This window comes from Pleurodeles waltl, chromosome 12, assembly GCF_031143425.1.
Source record: "Pleurodeles waltl isolate 20211129_DDA chromosome 12, aPleWal1.hap1.20221129, whole genome shotgun sequence".
Lineage (NCBI taxonomy): Eukaryota > Metazoa > Chordata > Amphibia > Caudata > Salamandridae > Pleurodeles > Pleurodeles waltl.
This window is the reverse complement of record NC_090451.1, coordinates 607,296,650-607,319,013: the sequence shown is the minus strand read 5'-3', so window position 1 is coordinate 607,319,013 and position 22,364 is coordinate 607,296,650. Positions and strand designations below refer to the sequence as shown.

Genomic DNA, 22,364 nt, shown 5'->3' with positions numbered 1-22,364 from the left:
AGCAGCCATAACCAATATATGCAATCTATCCTTCTCATTATGAGACCCAAACTCTAGATAATAAGGTGAAGCTACTCAGAACTCCAACTCCCTATCAAGACTGAATTGCTCAGATTTTTACAATTACTCAAACAACATCTGGAAAAAAACATCATAACCCTGGAGGTCAGCGGTTCATGTGTGAATCTTTGTATGATATTACATTTGGAGACCTGCATAGTTCACTAATTTTTCCTTTTCCAGTATTGAATCTTTCATAGATTCACATGCTTGAATAATGATTGTGCAACCTAAAAAGAGCATTGTTCCCCCAGGAAAAAGTATTTAGTACCAATATTTATTGTCAATAAGACCCTTTTAGTACCCGGGTTGGGAACCCCTGTCTTAGCTTATTTTACCAGCTTGTGCCTTATTTACATCTATACACAGGGGTGGGCCCAGAGACCTACCTCCTAGAGATTAAAAATGTATGGGAAAGGACGCTTATCACGAGGTTTCATCTGGGAGCAATTAGAAGTAATGTGTGTTTTCCGTTAGGGCAGTTTAATCAAAAGTATATAAAATTGTGTCAGTGTGACAGGCCTTCCCCACAGTCTTTATTCCATTTTACTATGTTTTGTGAGTTTATGCACCTTTTAGGAAATGTTTTTTAGTCCCTCTTCTGAGAGACAGGGGTTTTGTGCAATACCGTCCAGCCTTTATGTGGTTGTGTATGACTTCTGATGCGTTGGTGTGGCAAGGGTTAGGTTCCTTTTTAAAAGGAGCTATAACGTGGCAAAATAGTGTTAATTTTTAACTTTTGCTAGTGTTTGTATAAATATTTCTATTGTTATTCTTTTATGGATCATTCAAATGAGTATTGTGATCTTGATTGTAATTGAAATTTTAACTGTTTTTATGTATTGCTTATTTATATGTTTTTATGGTTGAAAACATTTTAACTGAATAAAGTGATTTGATAATGACATCTATACACATTTTTATTCACGATTTAACAAGACAGCTTTTAGCAATGGCTTTTACATATTTTATCAACTGCTTCATTCTAGGAAGGCAAGGATCATGCTGTACATTTCATCAGCCTTTGCATCACGTCATATCTGTACTCCTTCTCCAAGGATGTTACATGCAGTAGGTGATATGCTAACTTGTGTTGCCAGTGCAAAAGCAAACTTCTGTCTCCAAGACACAGCATTACATCAGAAATGTAGTCCAAATGAGGCATGGGGTATTATATAAATCACACAGTGAGCCACGGGGTAGAAGGCTTTATGGTCATTATCCTCCTGGGACTTATACTACACAACAGACATCTGTGCTGGTGCTGACTTCTCAGCCTCCCAAGAGGATTGCCATCTACAGAACAGGCAGACTCCTGCTATCCACATATGGGGTTGGGGCTAATCCCTTAGGTCAGGTCAGGGGGAGGGTTACAACCACTATGCTCTCATATGTAAACCTAGGATTAGTTAGGAATCTCTAGACCATTTAGAACCACACAACATAGTGGGATTGTTCATCTTTACTTTGTTTCATCTGTCTAATTTTCGCAGCACATGCTGTTTATATCAGAATGCGATTGCTTCAATAAACACATTGGAAACCTATTTCACATTTGTCTCACCCTGGCATCTGTGAGTGACTGAGCGAAAGGGGTACGAGTGAGAAGTCATACTTCCATGTTCAGGTTGCAGTGTTGGAGGTTCAGGTGGGGCACTGTGAGCTAGCCAGGAGTTAGGCTGACAGTTGCTAATGGTGTGGGTTGCACTCAGTCTCCAATACTCTGGTGCTTCTATTCTAAACATGCCGTCCTATTACCATAGCAGGAACCACACAACATGCTGTCACCAACATATTAAGGTCAGGTACTTAGTTAACAGATTTTCTTAGTAGTTCTCTCTCATATGCCTAAGGTGTCCTATTCAGCTCTATACAGCGACATCCTTAGTGTTAGGGAAATATCCTTCTCATCTATACAAGGAACCCCTATATTAGCCTGTAGGTTGTTCAAGCTTGAACTCTTACAGGGATACCCAACCTGGTGCTTTCTTCTATGAATTCAAATTTAAAATGGCTCAACCAGTAGTATTGCCAGAAAATTGTAGACATGCAGTCATACATTTACACGCAAATGGGGTACCCACTGGGGGTGGAGATGGTAAGTTCGTGGTAGGGGCACATGATGCATACAGAGGAGAGACATTTTATTCATAGGTCCATTTTCCTGCAGTCAGTGCTAATTCAAACACTTCATACAGAGTATATCAATATCTAGAAATACCATTAACATATCCAGCACACCAAAATTGGTTTCAAACACCCTACCATACGTTACTGAGAACAAAAGAGTGGACCCATCAGTAATGACGAGGTCTCATGAACAGTCCTAGCTGCATACCCCCCGTTTCCTAATGTACAGAATTTACAGGCAGGAGATCTGCACCCATTGTATAATAATCTAGTAAGATTATACAGCTGCTTAATACAATTCATAATTTGAACATTAAATACTGCCACATTAAATACTTCCACAAACAAGGGCTGCTCCAGCTGCCCAGCAACAACTGGTTCCACTAGGGATAAACCCAGTAACTATTAATGCAATTATGGGTAAAGTTCCCACCAAACAAGAAGAAATTTAGTTTAGGATTGCTCAAAACACAAACCAGCTGGAAGCAGTGCTTCCCTCTATGGGACCCCACGATAAACACAGGATTCTCAAAATATGCTTGCCATTTGGAATGGTTCCCTCAATAGATGACTGTGCCACTTGGGGCACAGTATTTGCCCTAGTATATGCCATAACGCACGGTACAGCATCTCTGGCAGTTTTCCAGGAGGTGTTAAAACAACTTCAAAATGAACACAGGGCTGTTCCTGCCCTGGACTTGAGGATGAAATTAATGGGCAATTTCACTACGGTATCCTCAATTATTTTCAGAAATATTAAAGGGGAAGCAGCAGCATTGGCGATGTGTGAACGGCTCACACAAGTTCCTCAAATAGATCAGGAACGGGAGGTACCAAAAATAACTTCCGAGACTTATACAAGCATAGGTCGCGATAATTTGGGGGCCAGACTAAATAAGCCACAGCTTAAAAGTAATTCTGAAAAGGATAACACCAAGCAAGCCTACAGAGACCTCTGAGAAACGTTACAATCTACGTAACCATGATAATTGGAAAGAACCGGACATGTATCAGTATACTGATACACACCCTTCTAGTTCCTTTCAGGACTCTTCTGACAGGTGGACGGAGAGAAGTGGGTGGTCAGAACGTAGAACAAAGGAGTACCTGAAACCATAGAAGGACTCACAACGCTTGTCCGACCTATTAATAAAAAAGAAAGAGAAACTTCCTCAGCAATACCCCAATCAAAAAGAAGGTGGTTGCGAGAATTCTAGCAAAATATGGCACACATATTGAGAACGTTGCTGAGGAACAGGACGTGGGCAGTGACTCTGCTAGACAGCCCAGCAGAGGTCATGATAGTTTGCCAGAATCTTTAAGAGTTTCGGGATGTGCAAGCAACTAACGACTATATAGAAGTTGAAACCCCAGATACGCGTTTCACCCCTCTAGACCGCATTTATATATTAAACATTCAAATTGAGGGGGACATAATGCACACAATTAAAGTATTTTTCTGAGACGGGTTAATGCTCAGCTACAACATTCTTTGGCAGAAAAAGTTTGGTCGCCAGAGTTTGTAAGAATGCTCCCACATGGAGAATATGTAATTTTGCCATGTTTTTCAGTCCTAATTTCAGAACAAGTAAAAGAAGCCTATGCTACCGATTGGGTTCTAGCACAGGCATCGCATTGTACCACAACCATGTGGGCTGGTAAAGAGGTTCTCCTTATGTTAAACCTATAAGGTCCAGCCCACAAGTACAACCGCAGTCCCCTATAAAACATGATGCAAAAGCCCCTATGAGGGAGATTCTCTCACAACTTGAGCACCAGGGAGTAACTGAACCCTGTGTGTCCCCACGTACCTAAGCCAGCTTAGTCCTATAGAATTGTCTTAGATTACTTACACCTAAACAGTCATACACACCCATTTGCAATTCAAAATGTACACAGTATAGCATTAATGAACAACATTGTATGTAAAAAAAATACAAAATAACCTTGGATATCTCTGTTAGTTTTTTTTTTGTCAAAGCACAACACCTTAAAGCAGGGATTGAACAGCTTTCTCCTCGCTCTCGGCTAAAAGCACACATTTTGTCAATTCCTCAAGGGTATAAGAACAGTCTGGGACTGTTCTCTGCCTGTGTAACATCTGTATTGCATAAACACACATTTGGCCAGGGTGGATCGTGCTGTGTTGGGATTTGCCGAACATGGCTACAAATTCAACTTTAAGAAAACAAATATCGTGTTCCTCAATGTCCTGTTTTTGGGATACAAGCTTTCTGGTGAATTGTCGAGTGCCACAATTCCTCGAGAAGTGTGCACAACTACAACAACCAGAATGCCATTAAAAAAATTGCGATCCTTGCTAGGATTCTTTAACTTTGGCAGAATATACATACCAGATTATGCGCAATTCATAAAACCACTCTGACTTGATATGAGCAGATTTTTCAAGCAAACATTGGACATCACAACTTACACAAATACTCAGATCACTAAAGACTGACATGCTTGAAGCAAAACACTTACTTACACGTAAAAACTAAACAAATGTGGTCATCCGGATAATTCCGGGTACTATTGGCTTTACACATATCACATTCACTGAAGGTGACACAGAACCTATTGCATTTAAATCACATTTATACTCCAATGGGTTTTGCTTGTACTGAAAAAATACTGACTGCAGCTCAAATGGCTGCCATTGAGGAAAGACCACTGGCCCAGAGAAACACATTATTGTCTTTACCCTAGTCCCAGTCCTAGAGGCTGTTACAAAGGCTAGCAATCCAAATGCAAAAGCATTACATCCACGATGGATACAATGAGCCACCTCCTTCACTGCCACTGATGTTGATTTTGACCCCAAATTGCAGACTCAAGAATGTCTCCATTATGAACCTGAATACCCCATGCCCACTAATGTTATGCATCTAGATCAGTATAAATATATAATTTACACTGATGGTTCAGCTCAACCTACTGTTGGTACCAAACATCAATACTCTGCGGCATGCACTGCTGTGTGAGGAGTTATGTGGGATGGTGAATTTTACCTGCAACAAATGTTCACACAGTCCCTTAGGGATTGACCTACACAACCTGCTGAACTGAAAGCATTGATTGTGACACTAGAAAATATGAATCCTGACTACCTCACATTGATCTATGTGATTCATATTACTTTGTCCGGTCTTTCAGTGACAATTTGCACTACTGGTGCCTTAATGGTTTCAGAGACTCCAAAGGAAGACCATCAAGTATGAAATACTCTGGGGGAAAGTGGCAGAGTTTACGGACAAAACTGCCACGGGCTCATGTTATGTATAAGGTGGGCCATCACCATGTCAGAATACAGGTTGTAGGGTATTCACTGGCCAAATCATGAAGGGCCAAGTCTGTAGTTGTTACGGCAACTGTGGCTGTGATAACTCATTCTCATACAAGGGTGGATGATGAAATACTGGCTGCGGTGAATGCCACCGCAGATGGCACTCCTTTACCAAAAGCATATCCAGCAAAATATTCTTACCAGTTAAGTGCCCACAACATTCCCTTTGTAACAATCCCAGGAGTGGGTGATCAGGTTATCCCCAATGAAATTGTAGGCTGGAACTAACTAACCCAGCTCATGAGGGTGTTGCTTATTCCCATGCTGGTGTGGCGAATACAATTTCACTATTACAAAAACGATACTGGTGGCATGACCTATACAAACAGACCAAGCAGTATATCCTTAGTTGTGACTTCTGCCAACAATTTGAAGATTCCACCACCAAGCGGTCACCGCAGAAACCACTCTTCGTTTCAAACAAGCCTATTTAGTGTATGTACCTAGACGACTGTGGCCCTTTAAATTCTGATGGTGCATACAAGCACTTTCTACTAGCAGTAGACTCCTGCTTCAGATTCCTTTGGGTGTGGCCACAACAATTGGCGGACACTCCCACTGTTATTAAAGAATTGCAAGTCTTAAGAGCGACATAAGCAGTTGCTCTCGTCCATTCGGACTAGGGCCCTACTTTTGCCTCTGAGGCTTACAGGGATACCATCAGAACATTAGGTGTTGTGGTACATTATTTATCCCCCTACCATCCCGAGGGAAATTTGATAGTGGAAAGGGAAAACTGAGACTTCAAGCAATAGTTAACAGCTAAGAATATTAGGTTCAGGGCATAGTTGGATCTATCACCTATATGAAGGTCTAGACAGCATTAAAGTTAAATAGGCTACCTAGAAGACCACTGGGAAGCCATACACCATATGAAGTCCTGTTTGGCATTCCAATGTTCGCCCCAGATCTTGATGGTCTTGGCGAAGTGGTAGCAGAAACCCCTTTTGACATAAATGTAGTCTCACAGTCTTATAGGAATTACAACAGTTCTGAGATGAACATCCCAATACACAAGCTGCCACTTTGGAAATTAGGTATTAAACAATTTCCACAGGCTGTATTCCAAAAGTTGGGCATCAGGTCCGCAAGAACACTCCTGTGAAAAACAGAGCTTGGCCCATCTTATAGAACACCAGTGTAAGTTCTTGGGTTTCAAGATACCGGAACTGCGATTCTACTTCTGCTCACTGGTTGTAAAGACAAAAGATTGTCTCAATTAATCATATAATGTTGCATCATGCGGCTGATTCTGCACAGTAGACCGCGACGATTCCTGGGTAGTTCCCTTTACCCTCTCACCACCATACTGGTGATACCTCTTCAAGCATTAAACAGCACTGAAATTGTTTCCCCTAGGTTAGGGATGGAGGAGAATGAACTTTTGTTGATTCCAGTTACTGCCACCAAAAATGTGACAAATATAAATTAGCAATCTTCTACTACATCACAAACCGATGCATTTGTTTATGATGAACCACCATTCGAGGCATCTACCAGTTATTTTTCACCTGCACCAGCTCCAGTTTTTGCACAGACTGCTTCTGGTTATGTAATCAACGTAGACCACTTTTTCTCATCTTCAACTACCACTTACTAACATGGTATATGTAAGCATTTCAACTGGCATAAACACACTTATTTGATCCGACCATGGTCTTACCTGTGGATTACACTGGCATTGCTTAAGTTCTTTCTGTGGATTGAATTTATCATTGTCTTCTTTTTGCTTATACATTGACATTATTATCCTGAACGCTCTGCAGTTAAACTGGTAGATGAGGTTTTAAAGCCTTATTTGTCTTCTCACAAGGTGCGAAGAGACTTGTCCCTGGTGAACATTTCTGTGGTTCCAGTTCCTGACTGGATTGTTAAGGATAAAGTACCACATGATATATTGGCCCTTTTGAAATGATTTAAATTCTATATATATTTAAAATTTCCATTAATTATATCACTATACCTGGTATTGTGTATCAAGTCTGGGATGCGAAAACAGTTGATTCTATGCTTTCTTCGCTCAAATATTATACTGTATTTGAAAGTGAAGACATGTACATGAATTCTGCAAATTATCGGAAATGTTCTGTTTTCATTATTATGGACACCATTCCCTACACAGAGCTAGTACCTCATGGACAGTTTTAAATTACAAGCAATAGGAACTTTGTCCAGCTGCACCTATGGGGAGATCCAATACATATCTAGACAAATTGATGTATTTTTTGGGGCATTATGTTACCAATCCTGAGCTTTGCTAGTGCTTACTTCTCAGCTTCCCAAGAGGATTGCCATCTACACAAAAGACAGACTCCCTGCTATCTTATCCAGGTACCGGGCTAGGGCTAAGTTGGGCCAGGCAGAGAGTTACAACCACTATGTTCTCAGACATTGACCTAGGGTTAGATAGGAATATCTAGACCATCTAGAAGCACACATGGTGGGTTTGTTTATCTTCTTCACTATGATCATAATGTTGGTTAACTTGATTTGCTTCATCTACCTAATTATCGCAGCACATGCTTGTTATATTACAATATGATTGCTTCAATAAACACATTGGAAACCTATTTCGCATTTCTGTGTCTCGCCTTGGTATGCGTGAGTGACTGAGCGAAAGGGGTACTATCTGTTTCCACGTCTTCCCTGAGGAGTCAGAGTTCCGTGTTCAGGTTGCCATAATCACTTTTTACCACAACAGGTTTGCAGGTTCAGGTGAGGCACTGCGAGCTAGCCATGAGTTAGGCAGACAGCTACTAACTGTGTGGTTTGCACTCAGTCTCCCACACTCGGGGGTGCTGCTATCATGAACATGGAGTCCTATTACCATAGTAGGAAAAACATAACATTATGATTAACTATAAGTCCACATGAAATGTGCAAAATGCAAGAAATCAGGATCAAATTATGGTAATAATTCTAGCTTAAAAGTATAGAATGCGTGCAAAGACGCAGTGGACAAGTGCATGAAGCATGCCTAATTATACATAATTTAAAAACCAATAAATCACAACATCAAAGGATCGTGGTTGAATGCAATAAATATTTCACAGACAATCTGTGGCTTGTACTTCAATGTTTTTACGCAATGCATAATTGGCAGGATCTTCCTGTGGACGAAAGGATTATTAACCTCCATAAAATTCTATGATACAAAGATAAGGCCTTGTCAAATTAAATGTTATACAGCAGTTCAACAAGTGAAATGGCAGACCACACAGGAATGTGCATACCGTGCCCCCGTACATTATTTAAGCTCAAAGGACACAAAAAGTGATCAAGCCTCACGGCAAACCATGCACAAGTTTAAGTGTGTACAAAGTACTGAAAAAGTGGATTATGTTCATCTTCATCTTTGCTATCATTATCCCCATGGCCTTTGTCTGAACAGGTGCTTTGATTGTCTGGTTCTGCTTCTTTTCCTCAGGGTTTTGATGTCTGCCTTTGGTGGGAGTTTATTTTCAGTTGTTAAGCCAGCAGGGATTTGCCATGTGATATTTGGTATGGCATCTGACAGGACTAATAATAACACTGGTGCACGTTGTAATGTACTTAGCACTCAAGCGGGACGCTGTAAAATTGGTTGTTGTGCAAACACTGCAGAACTAGAGGTTTTGTTCACTACTTGGGGGGTATCCAGTAAATGTCTAAATCATGATGGTTAATTGCCTGGTTACTTTAGGCACACTGGTTGTCATCCTGCGAGTCATCTGAATCATGGATGATATTTCCTTCTCACTGTCTGCAACAATGTGGTTCTTACCTTTGTGACCAGAATCTTGAAGGATCTAAGGGGAGTGCACAGGCATATTTTGTAAGGTGAAAATGTCTGAATTAAAGATATACTAGAATTCAAAAGACTTCGAAGCACTTTTTGAAATCCAGTTCTCAAAGGTGTAACTGTAGATGATGGTGGCATCTTCTGAGAAGCCGTGTACTAAATTGTCAAATGGGTGAGTCTATCATAGAACGTTTGTTGACTGGGCTAGCGAAGACAAAAATGCAGAGCTCGTCAATTAAGTGGTGGTTCCTGTGGTGTTTATCACTGGAGTAAACCTTAACAATAAGATAGGATCACTGTTTGTGGTTGTCGACTGTAGAGTTATTGACAAAGCAGGAACTTGTCATAAATGAAGATTTTTTCACGGTCTGAGGTTTGCTTGTGTGGTCACAGACGAAGCAGACTTTGAAAGTCTTGTCGATAGCTGAAGACGGTTTCTTGATATCATAGGATCTATGCGATGTTGACAAATGGTCCAGATCTTACAAGTCTTGATTTCTTCATAGCACTGGCTTACCACACCGTAGAAGTAGGCACAGGAGTTTTTGTGGTAGAGGTCGTAAAAGTTCTGAGAAGGCTAAAACAAATCAAGCCTGAGCAATTTGTCCTTACCAAGAGGAGCACATTTGATGAATTTCCACCAGGTGACATTTCCTTCAAGATGTGTAGGAGCCTTATCTTCTTCTCATTGAAGTCTTGGAGCAGTAGTTCTCACAGATGTTGCATTCATCTGGTGAATACCCAGAATGGTGGACATGCAGAAGGCATTTCTTATGAAGATCATCTTTATACGGTTTTCTTCTCAACAGGTGAACGACCTGAATAAAGCCATAGACTTAGTAGGGGTGTCGCAAGATGACAGAAACTCTAATGGACTATCCAACCAGAACAAAAGGACACACCCTGCTTACCTTATGCAAATGGAGGTGAGCAGGGTAACACCAACTGTTGTATAAACAATAGTAAAATAATTACGAGCATCGCTCTAAGAATTCCCTGTTGACACATTGACTTCTGTATACAATCTGAGCAGCTCAACCTCTGTTGGGAGTTCTGTGTCTATCGACCTCATTTGTCAGCATTCTTTTCACATAATGAGGTGAATAGCCTCACACAGTCTATGTATATTTTCAATGTTGTTTGAGTGTGCTGAAACAATGTTGTGTTAAGCTTCCAAGGAATTTCAGTCAGACCACGGGGGAATATTCAAGCATGTGAATATATATATATAAAAAAAAAAAACAGTGTTTGAGAACTCTTGCTCATTTCCTGAATGTTTGTGATATTCTACTGAAAGTGAGTTAGTGGTCTGGTGCATTACAGATTAACGCCACAAGACATCAGCAATTTTTTGTATTTTGCAAAATACTATTGCCATATTTGCAGAAGTTTGGGTTAATCACTAAAAGAGCCTTGATGAGATCAAAAGATGTCCTGCAGTTAGTACACTTCCTGGGGATAAAAGTTGAGGAGAATATTTGCTCAGTTATCATCTTCAAGAGTAACTTAGTGCAAAGCTGATCTAACTGTATGCATAACACACTGTATCACATTTCACTGTGTCCAGGTTCCTCCACACCGCACATTCAACCTATGCCATACTTGTACAACCCAACAGTATTTTTTCCTCACAATGTTCTGTATTCAAGTTTTAAACACTATTGAAGATTCCATGTTGATCGATCCATTTGTTGTTCAAGGGAGTGCTATTTGACCAGCTTCATTCTTTTAATGCCTTGGTGCTGTTGAGCAAGTATAAAATCATAAATATAGTTTCTACTCACGTTTTTTTGCTCCCTTTAGGTCCTCTTTCTTTGATTGACCACTCTGACTGGTCATTGCTCCTGACTGCATGGTTCCTGGTTTCTCATCCTTTTTAGAGGTTTCCTGAAATATATTTGGCTGTCGATTTACTAAGCTCACTGGATATTTAACGTTTTCTAATGGGTTTTGGAGGATATATTTAAAATGTACTTTTTAAACTAAATATCACATATAATTCATTACATATATTAAATAATTACACAACGCAACCTAACCCAAGTATTAATCGGGTGCTGTTCGATTATATAACAAGAAAGCATGCACACGAAGACAGAATTTCAAAGAAAACCAGTACAAATATGGAATAAAGGGTAGAATCCTACATGGGTAGTCAGCCAGCAAATGTTAGCAAGTGGAAAGGTATGCAAAGGGAAAACATTGACATACATTTTGGAATATGTTATTTTCCCGGTTTTTGAAGGAATCAAATTCCTTTTTGAACTGAAGAGTAGACTGATTTTCATAAGCACAGTGTCTAGTTTTTGCAGGGTACAAAATACATTATAGTTAAGTGAACAAACCTGAACTCTGAAATTGACAAACAACACTACATCAGTTAATTTACATATGGTCATTTGCACAGGGAGCTTAGTGTGAACCGCACAATAAATGACCAAGTGCTTACCTTTGGGAATCGATTTTCTGATAGAAACTTTATCTTCCTAATGATTCTTCATCGTTGGAAATATCCCCAGGCAACATACTGTCTGTAAACATACAAATAAATGTGCACCAGGCAGTGCCAGATTGCCTTACTCCGCATAGCCACCTAACTGTTACCACTACATGTGACGTATTGGGTCCATTAAGACATTAGGTCATACCCATAATGTCAGCTCTGACTCATGTTATTGCCCCACAGAGTTAAGACAAAAATATAAATATATGTATTACAGCACCATAAAGCCAGTACCAAACTATTGCACAACATTTAAGAGATGGGGAGGAGGCACAACACTGGAGAAGCTACAGGAATATTTAATGTCTATCAGTAAATTGCTACTGAAAGTAAATAAAGTTTTCTTCTACTTAATTCTGCAGGTAAGGGATGAGAGTTAACGTGCAGAGAGCCTGAAAAACATCTAGGCAGAATGCTTGCCTGGCACAGTGAGAACAGCCCACTCAAGAAGCCTTAATTTCTAGAGTTAGAATGAGATCCCTATCAAATGTCCGAGATATACACTTCTCAGAAGAGAGCAGAACTGGCCTCTTTTCCACTTGTCAAGTCCCTGCCTCGCCCTCCCTGGCTCCAAGCTGGTTGAAGTGACAACACAGGCTCATTAGGTCCACTGTGTGACAGCAGAGCATAGGATGTTCAGTTGTAAGTGGGGCTGTGCTCAGCTCTGCCACACATCCTGCTTGCAGATGAACTACTCAGGCACACGGCATCCCTCTATTGTGTGGCTGTCTGGGAGGATCTGTCAGCTACAACCAGTCATATGACCCAAGACAGCCTACAGGTACAGAAGGACTAAGGGCAGGAAAATGCCAATTTTCTAAAAGTGGCATTTTCAAAATTGTAATATAACAAATCGGACTTTATCATTAAAGAGGGTTTATCGTTATAATTTCATAGACACCAAAAATGAACTGCTAATTTCTTGCCATTTGGAAATTATACTTATAAAATGTAATAAGTTAACTACAATGTTATCCTATTGGGGAAATAGACCTTGCTTTAGTGAAAAACGAATTTAAGATTTTTTTACTACCAGGACATTTAAAACTTGGAAGTAAGTGCCCTACTTTTTAAATAAATTGTACTCTAACCTCTGGGCTGTCCAGGACCTACCTAGGGGAGACTTGTTTTTTGTACCCGGAGCACTGAAAATCCTTGGAAGCTCCAGATATAACATAAACTTTATTGCTGAATTAAAGTACAAAAAGCAGTACAAAAATATGGTTCATGGTCAGTCAGAATTCTTTTAATTATAAATATCTGGAAAATGGTCCTGATTATAACACTATACTTTGTAATTACTGGCCATTTGCCATTGGTGGCGTTCGGTGACCATTGGGGAACAGAAGCATGCCGGTAGGCTGATTGTTGGGTGATAAGTCCTACAAAGTTGAGGCAGATTGCAGCTAAATTGCCCCAAAAATGGCAAGGGAAAGAAAAACACTAAAATGTAATTTTTGCTGGGGGCTCCTAAATTCATTGAACAGTATCTAAGAGAAAGTATTGTGAAAACAACAAGAAAAGTACATATGGTAGAGAGATCAGTTACAAAACAGACAATTAAATAGAATGTGTTATTCTTTTGCAACCAATTTTCCATAGGTACAAATGATTTCTAGGTTAGGGTAGAATAACAACGCACTCCCCAACCTGGTGTTATAAGGGAGGAAGGAATGTTCCCTCTCCAGCTGGTTCATGAGTACTACCTACCCTGTGGACCTCTTTAGTCTTGTGAGTGGAAAAGGTTGGTAAAATGCTCTACAGGGCACCAGAGTTTCTTCTTGCCTCCGAGTATAAGATGTGTTTAAGAACCACTATGAATAAGGTATTGAACTTTTTTGGGGATAGGCATCTCAGACTGGTTCACAGTAAGTGCAACAGACAACTGGTCATGGAGGACACTTAATTGTCGGGCAAACATTTTTCTTAGGAAATCAATGTGTTTATTGTTGTGTGCTTGAATGTTGTGTTCCAAAAAACATAAGAAGTGATTAGAATTGATTATAAATCGACATTTGTTTTCTATAGGTTTAGGTAGCAAGGCAGCTATAAGTGTTATTAATCCAAATTACGTTTTTAAATTATTTTTTTAACTTTGTAATATGAGATTTATTTTGCTTTTATTTTGTTTATAGAGCTAATTGCTCTGTATATAAAAAGAGTGTTAACGGATCTCATACGGGATGGGGACATCCAGCATTTAAGACAGTCAACGAAGATCCCCATGATAGAGAAACTTGGCTGGTGGACAGTTTGTTTTAGCCCTCATCCCACTAATGACCTTGGTACACATTTAAGAAAGAGAGAAGCACCAGCAGACAACTTACATTTTTTTGCTGTCTACTAATGGTATCAATGTAGCATCCTTAAACAATATCTGTACCTTTTTCCATATGTGGCTGTTTTTCAGATTCTGTATCCCAAACAAATAAATATATTTTTGAGGCTGGATGGACAAACCAAAGTCCTCTGATATTCTAAGTTTATAAGAGAGAAACTTCAGACAGCAGTTAAATATATATATCTTTAGAAGCTGCATAATCTTCCAAAGTACCATTTCCTCATACTCATCTCAGACTTTATCCCAAAATTCTGCTTGAAGAAGAGGCGCCTAAAAAACGTAAAAATATTTTAATTTCCTGTTCTTAATTATACGATTCATAAATTGGAACTGTATACATTTGGTCTTCCTCCTCAGGCACAGATAATAGATTTATTTGCCCTAGAGCGTACGCTGGTGCAGCAGTATCGACACAATGCTAAAGGAGAACTAAATGTATCGAGTTTATGTACTCTTCAACACAGGTTCTAATTGATGGTTCTAGTGGACCTTTACTTACCTTGTCTGACTCTGGTTGCTCTTTTTAATGTCCATGTTTTGCCAATTCCACCTTTTTCTGCCTGTGGTCAATCCCCTTGCCAAAAGCCATCCTCATGGTCATGAGGATCAAGGCCTCCAAGCTGACTCTTCAATGTCCCACCCTGACCCTTTCGGATGATGGAAGCAGATGGGATCTGCAGACTGAAGAAGTCTTGGTGCTGTTACTGGGTCAACACAAAATATCCAATGGGCAATTTTGAGAACTCTCATGGGAAAAGCAGTCATAACTGGCAGGAACAATAGTTAAATGAGTAAAGCCTCTGACTTCCTTGGTTGTATAAGTCTTAGGATGAGACCTCACAACAGGTGAACCTGCAGGACATCTCCTAGATCTGCAGCTTGGTTCCATTATCCCTTTGGATAGGCTAAAACAGCAAGACAATATATGAAAGGACCACTTATAACTGGTGTGGCTAATAGCCTAGCACAGTTATCACCAGACAATATGGCACTGCAACCAATCCACCATGAAGCAAAAGATATTAGACATGACCAAGGCAGTCTTAGACTAAAGACACAAAAGACTGCCTGAGAGCATTACTTACCTTGATTCTATCACATTAAGGGGATTACCTTATGAAAAGTCTAAGCAGACATTAACAATAATTTTCCTGCATGGGATAATGCATGCAAAAACAGTACAGCAGCATACAGTGCTTACAGTGATAATTAGTATAGTGCTTTGAATATGCTGATCATTGTACAGCAATGGCTGCTATAACAGCTGTTGATACCTCAAACACCAGTATGCCAGTTCTGAGGTGGATGTAATTAATTACTCCACACCATAACCCTGCAGTGAAGCATCTGATGTATCTTATCCTGACACCAGGTCCTGCACTCAACCACCACTGTGTACAGCTGAAGCCCAAGGCAGTGAGTTATGTCTATACTGTGGCCTTGCACAGAGCAAGGTCCTCAGCCGCGCCCTGTAATCAATCCCCGCTGCACACAGCTGAAGTGCATTCGTAGTGGGTTAACTTAACATGGGGGCAACCTCCGTTGTGGCCAACTACATTCTCACAACAACCATAATTATCCACCTCCTCATAAATGACCACCTTGTTTCAGTGTTAACCAATGTACCTCACTCTACTATCTACCGCTATAGTTTATTTTGTACATAGTTGCTGTTGGCAATGTTAATGCTGCAAAAATAGTTACCTTGTATTTCTTATTGCTGGCACTCCTGCCTTGTTTTAGCAGCTGCGATCCTTTTTCCACCCCAGTGCTGCTTTGGTGGCTTTGAGGTCGATCTGTTTTCGTATCAAATGTTTTTGTTGATACCTGCTGAGTCAACATGAAAAAATCATCATCAATTGGTGGTCACGTTACACTGCACTTGAATGCAAATTGCTCTCGCCTATAAACACTCTACCTTCATTTGACAACACTGCAAAGTACATTAAATGATAAAGGGCCCAACACCTTGGGTTACCTTTAGGGGTTGGCAGAGCAGAGCATGTCTCAGCTATAAATCGCTGGGGTTTCCACCCTGCCAAATATACAGTTCTCCTTCCTCATTTAGAGGAGGGAAGTACTAGTTTTATGGCTGTCACCCAAGTAGGAATCTCATGGCCCAGAAGGCCGTCTGCCACAGGACTGCCAGGTCAGAAGGTCTGCAGGCACAGTTTTAGTAAGACAGGTTTTCTAATAAAGACTTTTCCTCCCAGGGTCCATAATGTAAAGCACGTCGACCCATGCAGGAAAAATACTCAATGAACATCATGTTCAGGAATGTAACTCCCTATGCTTCAAGGCATCCTCCTTCTTTAAGGTTCAAATGCAACTTCTAGCTTTGGTGAGTTCTTTCTTCAAAAGAAAAAAAATAAATGTACAGACCCAGCGCATTGACACAGTGGCTGGCTGAGGAAAGCGCTGCCACCAAGTCAGCTGGAGCATTGTGAATTCCCACATGGAAAAAAAGATTTTCAGTGGGAAGAATTGAAAAGAAAAAAATGGAAATACTGATTAATTTTGTGGATTGTAAGTACTGCAAAAAATTTGCCAAAGTAGGTACAGGGAAGACTGGAGTATACTTGCCTAGTAAGATTCCCAGGCACAGTTCTGCAATTTTTTAATGCTCCAAAATACTGAAATGTATGCCATTTTGAGGTGAAAAAACTTCAAATCAGATCATTTCCATATGGTCTACTCTTTGAGAGCTGATTTCTCATAGCTAATGTCCATTTGTTGTTATAACTCCAGTATGCAGTTGTCTTGAGAGGAAATCCCCACACAAAGCTCATTCATAGTGATTTTTTTTATTTGTCTTCCAGAAATGTAAACGTATCTGACTAAACAGCAAAGTGAATCGATATCAATGCTCACACAAGTGTTGTCTCTTCACAGCTTCTGAGTCCATCACGGAATCATTAGATTTTCAGGAGGCTGTAATTAAACTTGACCATCGATTCTTGGCAAGGAACTACCTTGTTCCTTTGGAGATAGCAGCTTTTTCATTCAGAACGTCATGACTGACTAGGTGTTTAGACAGAATTTTGGACACAAAAATATTGTGAGACAAAATATTGGGTCAAGAATACCGACGACAAAAATATTTTTATGGTAAGTTTCTATGTATAAGCAAACTTGTACTGTACATAACTTCACATATATGTACCTTGACCATATATATATATATATATATATATATATATATATATATCTTCCAGGTAGGTTAACATGGAGTGAAGAATAGTACATCTACAGTTACATATTTGCACTTACCTTCTCAATATTTTGGTCCTCGATATTTTTGGTATGATATTCTGTCTACACAATATTTTTATTTCTGATATTCTGTCAGTGATTCGAATAATAATCTGTTATTTATGCAGCTCTTTTATCTAAAGAGCTTTACGCTAGTTGTTTAAGTGGACAGGAGGAAGAAGTATACCTCTATTCTTCTTGTCCCACCAAATGTGGGGGGAGTTGCACATTTGGGTGGGTCCAACTTTGTGTAGTTTTGTGTTAGTCCTTTTGGTGGGTTTGGGTTGAAGAGGGTTTTATGTTGTTCGGTTGATTGGACACACCAATGAGCTGTCATGAAAAACCATTGTCTGGTCACATCAGACTATTTGACTGGACACACTTATGAGCGGTCATGAAAAAGCATTGCCTGGTCACATACGTATGGTTAAGGAAATGTTTATGCAACCTGATTGCAGCTTGGTGCCCTACTAGCCTTCTGAACTAAGGCACTCATGCAAGACCAATGCTAGGATGGTGAAGCAGGCCTTAATTTGGTTCCCTAAAAGATAGACCGTACTCTTACTTTAGTCTTCACAAGCTTCAAACATCTATGCTTCAAGACACATTTTCCCAGTGCTGAAGTGAATAAATTGCGGAAACAAATGGAGAGGGCATGTGTTTGCTACTAATTATTCAAATTACTCCAGAGGGGTACTGAAGTGGGTTGCTGCAGCTATTCCTTCATGTTGCAAGGAGTACTAGGAGACCCACAGGGCAGTTATTTTTATGTATTTGGTGTCCTGGATGGAAGTGAAACCTGTCTGATAAACAAGTATGCCCCAAATATTGAAGACAAGGCATGCCTTGAGTCCGTAATGTGGGCAGCATCCCCTTTCTTTGGCACAAGGTTAATATGGACAGGAAACAACAAATGTGTTTCGAATTGACACTGATAAATCCTCTCCCCCTACGACTGGTGTGAAACCTGGCATGCAGACAGGTCTAGTGAACATAATGACAGAGTCTGACTTAATAAATGTGTGGAGGTATCACCACCCAACGGATGAAGTTAATTCCTTCTATTCCCATGCTCGTAATCCCCACAATAGAATAGACTATGGCCCTCATTCTGACCCTGGCGGTCCTAAACCGCCAGGGCCGCGGGCAACGGAAGCACCGCCAACAGGCTGGCGGTGCTTCATTGCCCATTCTGACCGCGGCGGTAAAGCCGCGGTCAGAAAAGGGGATCCGGCGGTTTCCCGCCGGAATACCCCTGGCTGGGCTGAACCTCCATGGCCACGCTGCAAGCAGCGATGCCATGGGGATTCCGACCCCCTTCCCGCCAGCCTGTTTCTGGCGGTTTTGACCGCCAGGAACAGGATGGCGGGAACGGGTGTCGTGGGGCCCCCTAACAGGGCCCCAGCATGATTTTCACTGTCTGCATAGCAGACAGTGAAAATCGCGACTGGTGCAACTGCACCCGTCGCACCCCTGCAACATCGCCGGCTCCATTCGGAGCCGGCCTCTGTGTTGCAGGGCCTTTCCCGCTGGGCCGGCGGGTGCTCCTTTGGCGGGCGCCCGCCGGCCCAGCGGGAAAGCCAGAATGGCTTCTGCGGTCTTTTGACCGCGGTGCGCCAAATGGCGGTGACCGCATGGCGGGCGGCAGTCAGAATGACCGCCTATGTTTTGGAAAGTAGAGAAGACATTAAGATTTTTGGAAACTCCACTTACTTAAATATATTTCTCTCTGATCACTCTCCATTGGCAAGTACGCTGACACACATACATGCCAGGCCTACAATACCACTCGAACTTAGTACTGAAGTATTGACTGACCAAGCTTTTATATCACACATAAGCGATTAAAGTAAGTGTTTTTTGCAGAGCAATTATGAATCAACAAATAGTTGGGCATTAGGGGGAGTGCATCATTCAAATTGCTAGGATATGGAGGCAGTTGGAATGCTCACTCCTTGATACTGAGCCAGCGCTGGCAGATTTAGAGAAGAAAGTAGTTGCAGATTCTGTTGAATCCCACCAACTACTAGAAACGAAACACTAGATCGAGGATACTTGGGCTCAGCTGGACCAAGGCTTTTTAGGGATGGTACAAATCTGGCTGGTTGTTGGCCTGATTGCTGAGATTTGAATGGTCTCATACATACTCATACCGAGTTTACGAATGGAGTGTGGGCAGGATAAACTAACTAAAGCCCAAATAATTGCCATGTGTAGGGACGACATTGAGAGGGGTCATGCCCAACCTTTTAACATACAAAACACAGAGATACAAGATTATTTTGAGTGAGGTGGATCTTCTACGGCTGACGTCTGAACGGTGGGCCAATCTGAGTTGCCACTTTCACCCCAGAGCTAAAAGAGCCTCTGGATGGAATGCTAAGAGGTAGAACACCCTGAAAAGATAGCATCCCTACTGATTTCCGTCTCCTATTCGCTTGCTTTTTTGCATTGTATTTGATAGTTTGCTTTCCTCTACTTGTGTTTGTCACGCCCCTGGATCATAGCCTCTTTACAATCCTATGACCGTCTGACTTGTATCCTTACACTGCCCAGTTTTAGTGAACTAATATTTTCTTTTCGTTAAGCATCAATGAGAAGGAATGTTTTTCATTGCTCTTCCTGTGTGCCTCTCCCGCTCCCCTACATTGCTCTCTCCCTTTCTCTTGTGCCTCTCCTGACCACTTACTCCCCATGTTGCTCTCTCACTTGTGTGATTCTCCACTGCCCGTGATACTCTCTCCAGTATGAACTTCTCCTGCAGCCCTCGCTGTTGATCTCCCACCCCTCTGCTGCTTTTCCCTTCTTCCTACAGCGCAGCATTGTTTTTGTTTTATTCTTCATCCATCCTTTCCGCTTCACAACCCCTTTGTTGCCCCCAACCATGGTCCCTTCCTTAATATTTCTTTTTTTTGTTTGAGGTCTAGGCACCCTGCCTTAATTTTTTATGTGCTACATCACTTTCATATTTTTTTTATGTATGGAGTTCACCTTGGATCAATAAATAAAGAAAAATGACAGCCCCATAATTTTGTAGGTGTGTGCATGCATGGTGAAGCATGAGTGGCATATGTCATCAAGTATGGGTGCGCCAACAAAGTGACATGGTCACATCATTGAACCTTTGCTTTCGGCCATGTTACACAGTATCTGCAAAAATACGTTTGTGCCTGCTGTACAGCATTGCTGAAAGACATCTGCTTAGCCAATATATCCCATAGGCTCAATTTATTGGCTTGGGTCTGTAAACTGGCTAAAAGCAAAAAGTCCTGAAGGTCCGAGCAGGGAAAGTGCCCTTACCGGCACACTTGGCTGTATAGACAATATTGCCTTGTGAACGTATGAGTAAAGCCAACGTGTCGGTCTGGCAAATGTCCAGATAGGTACTAAGGAGCTAATGCAGTGGTAGCAGACTTGACTCTGGTAGAATGAGCCAGCAAGCCCTCAGGGGACTGATTTTTTGCCAGTGCATAGCAGTTCTTAATGTAGAGTATGAGCCAGTGAGAGATGGTCCTCTTTTCCACAGCTGTTCCCTTCTTTGCTTCAGTGTACCTAATAAACAGCTGATCGTTTATTCGGTGTTCTCTGGTACAATCAATATACAAGCTGACTGCCCTTTTTGGATCAAGCTGGTGGCATCTCTGCTCCTCCTCTGAGGGAGTGGCAGAGCCAAGAACGCCGGAAAAGTAATGTCCTGACTGACAGAAAAATGAGAGCAGGAAGGAGGCTTGAGTCTGCAGAACCTCCTTGCCTGGGTAGAAAGTGTTGCAGGACGGGTTGTCCCACAGAGCCTGTATCTCCCTCACCGGCAGCCCCGCTGTTATAGTGACAAGAAAGACAGCCTTGTGGGTAAGGAGCCCAAGAAAACAACTGTATAATGGCTCAAAGGACACCCACATAAGGAGGTGAAAATCAGACTTAAGTCCCACTGAGGCATAAGAAATGGAGAAGGGGTGAAACGTATTGTAGCCCCTTAAGAAATCACATCATAACCGGCGATTTAAATACTGAGGTCTGATCCATAACCTGTAAAAAGGCCGATTGCGCTGACATGTGCCCTTTAAAAGTGCACAAAGCAAGTCCATCCCGGTCAAGGGACAACACAAACAAAACTTCAGGCAGCTTGGCATGCAGTGGGTTGTTCTGTTTTAAAGTACACCATGACAAAAACATATTCCAATGGCACCGCTACAGCATATGTATACATATTTAGTTGCTAGATGCCTGACTGCCAAGATTATATCAAAGACCTGAGGAGGAACATCAAAATGAAATAGCTGCCGCTACTCAATTTATAAGCAAGGAGTTGTAGGTTGCGGAAATTCAGATGCAGAACCCTGTTCTGCTGCTGCAACATGAGGCCCTCCCAAAGGGGTAGCCTAATTGGAGGACAGATGCTCATGCAGAGGAGTTCAGGATACCAAAGCCTCCATGCCCAATACGGGGCCTCTAGGATGACTTGGATCCAGCCAGTTCTGATCCTTTTCAGAACTCTGGGCAGGAGAGGTATTGGTGGGCAAGCATACAGGAGTCCTGAGTTCAACTCTATATGGAAAACGCCTCAGAGCATGAGACGCCTTCGAAAACTCAACATGCAAAAGAGCTGGTATCGCACGTGCTCAGTGGTGACAAAGAGATCAAGCTAGGGATTCTCCCTATTTATGGAAAAGACCCAGCACCACCTCCGGATGTAGTTGCCATTTGAGATGCACATGGCATTTACAGCTCAGTTCATCTGCTTTGGAGTTCAAGAAACGTGGTATGGGGTGCTTTACCACAAGATTTTTTGATAATCTAGCTATGTCCAGAGATGCAAAGCCTCCTGGCACAGGGTCCATGACCCTACCTCATCATGCTTGTTGCAGTACCACATGGCGTTGGTGGTGTCTATGAGCACCTGCACTAGTTTTATTTTGATGGATGTCAGAAAGGTTTGTTTTAAATACCAAGC

At 41.4% G+C, this 22,364-nt stretch overlaps 1 protein-coding gene across 6 annotated transcripts in view; it reads right to left on the bottom strand.

The window, feature by feature from the left end:
• LRRC71 (leucine rich repeat containing 71) overlaps positions 1 to 22,364 on the bottom strand; it is a 147,870-nt gene that overhangs the window by 35,386 nt on the left and 90,120 nt on the right. For 4 of the 6 annotated variants that reach the window (XM_069217869.1, XM_069217868.1, XM_069217864.1 and 1 more), the window contains exons 11-12: positions 15,866 to 15,991; positions 11,102 to 11,204 (exon numbers count right to left, since the gene is read on the bottom strand). In XM_069217869.1, coding sequence (XP_069073970.1) covers positions 11,102 to 11,204; positions 15,866 to 15,991 — 229 coding nt within the window. The remainder of the gene's footprint in view (positions 1 to 11,101; positions 11,205 to 15,865; positions 15,992 to 22,364) is intronic. The other 2 variants (XM_069217870.1, XM_069217865.1) reach the window with 1 other exon arrangement.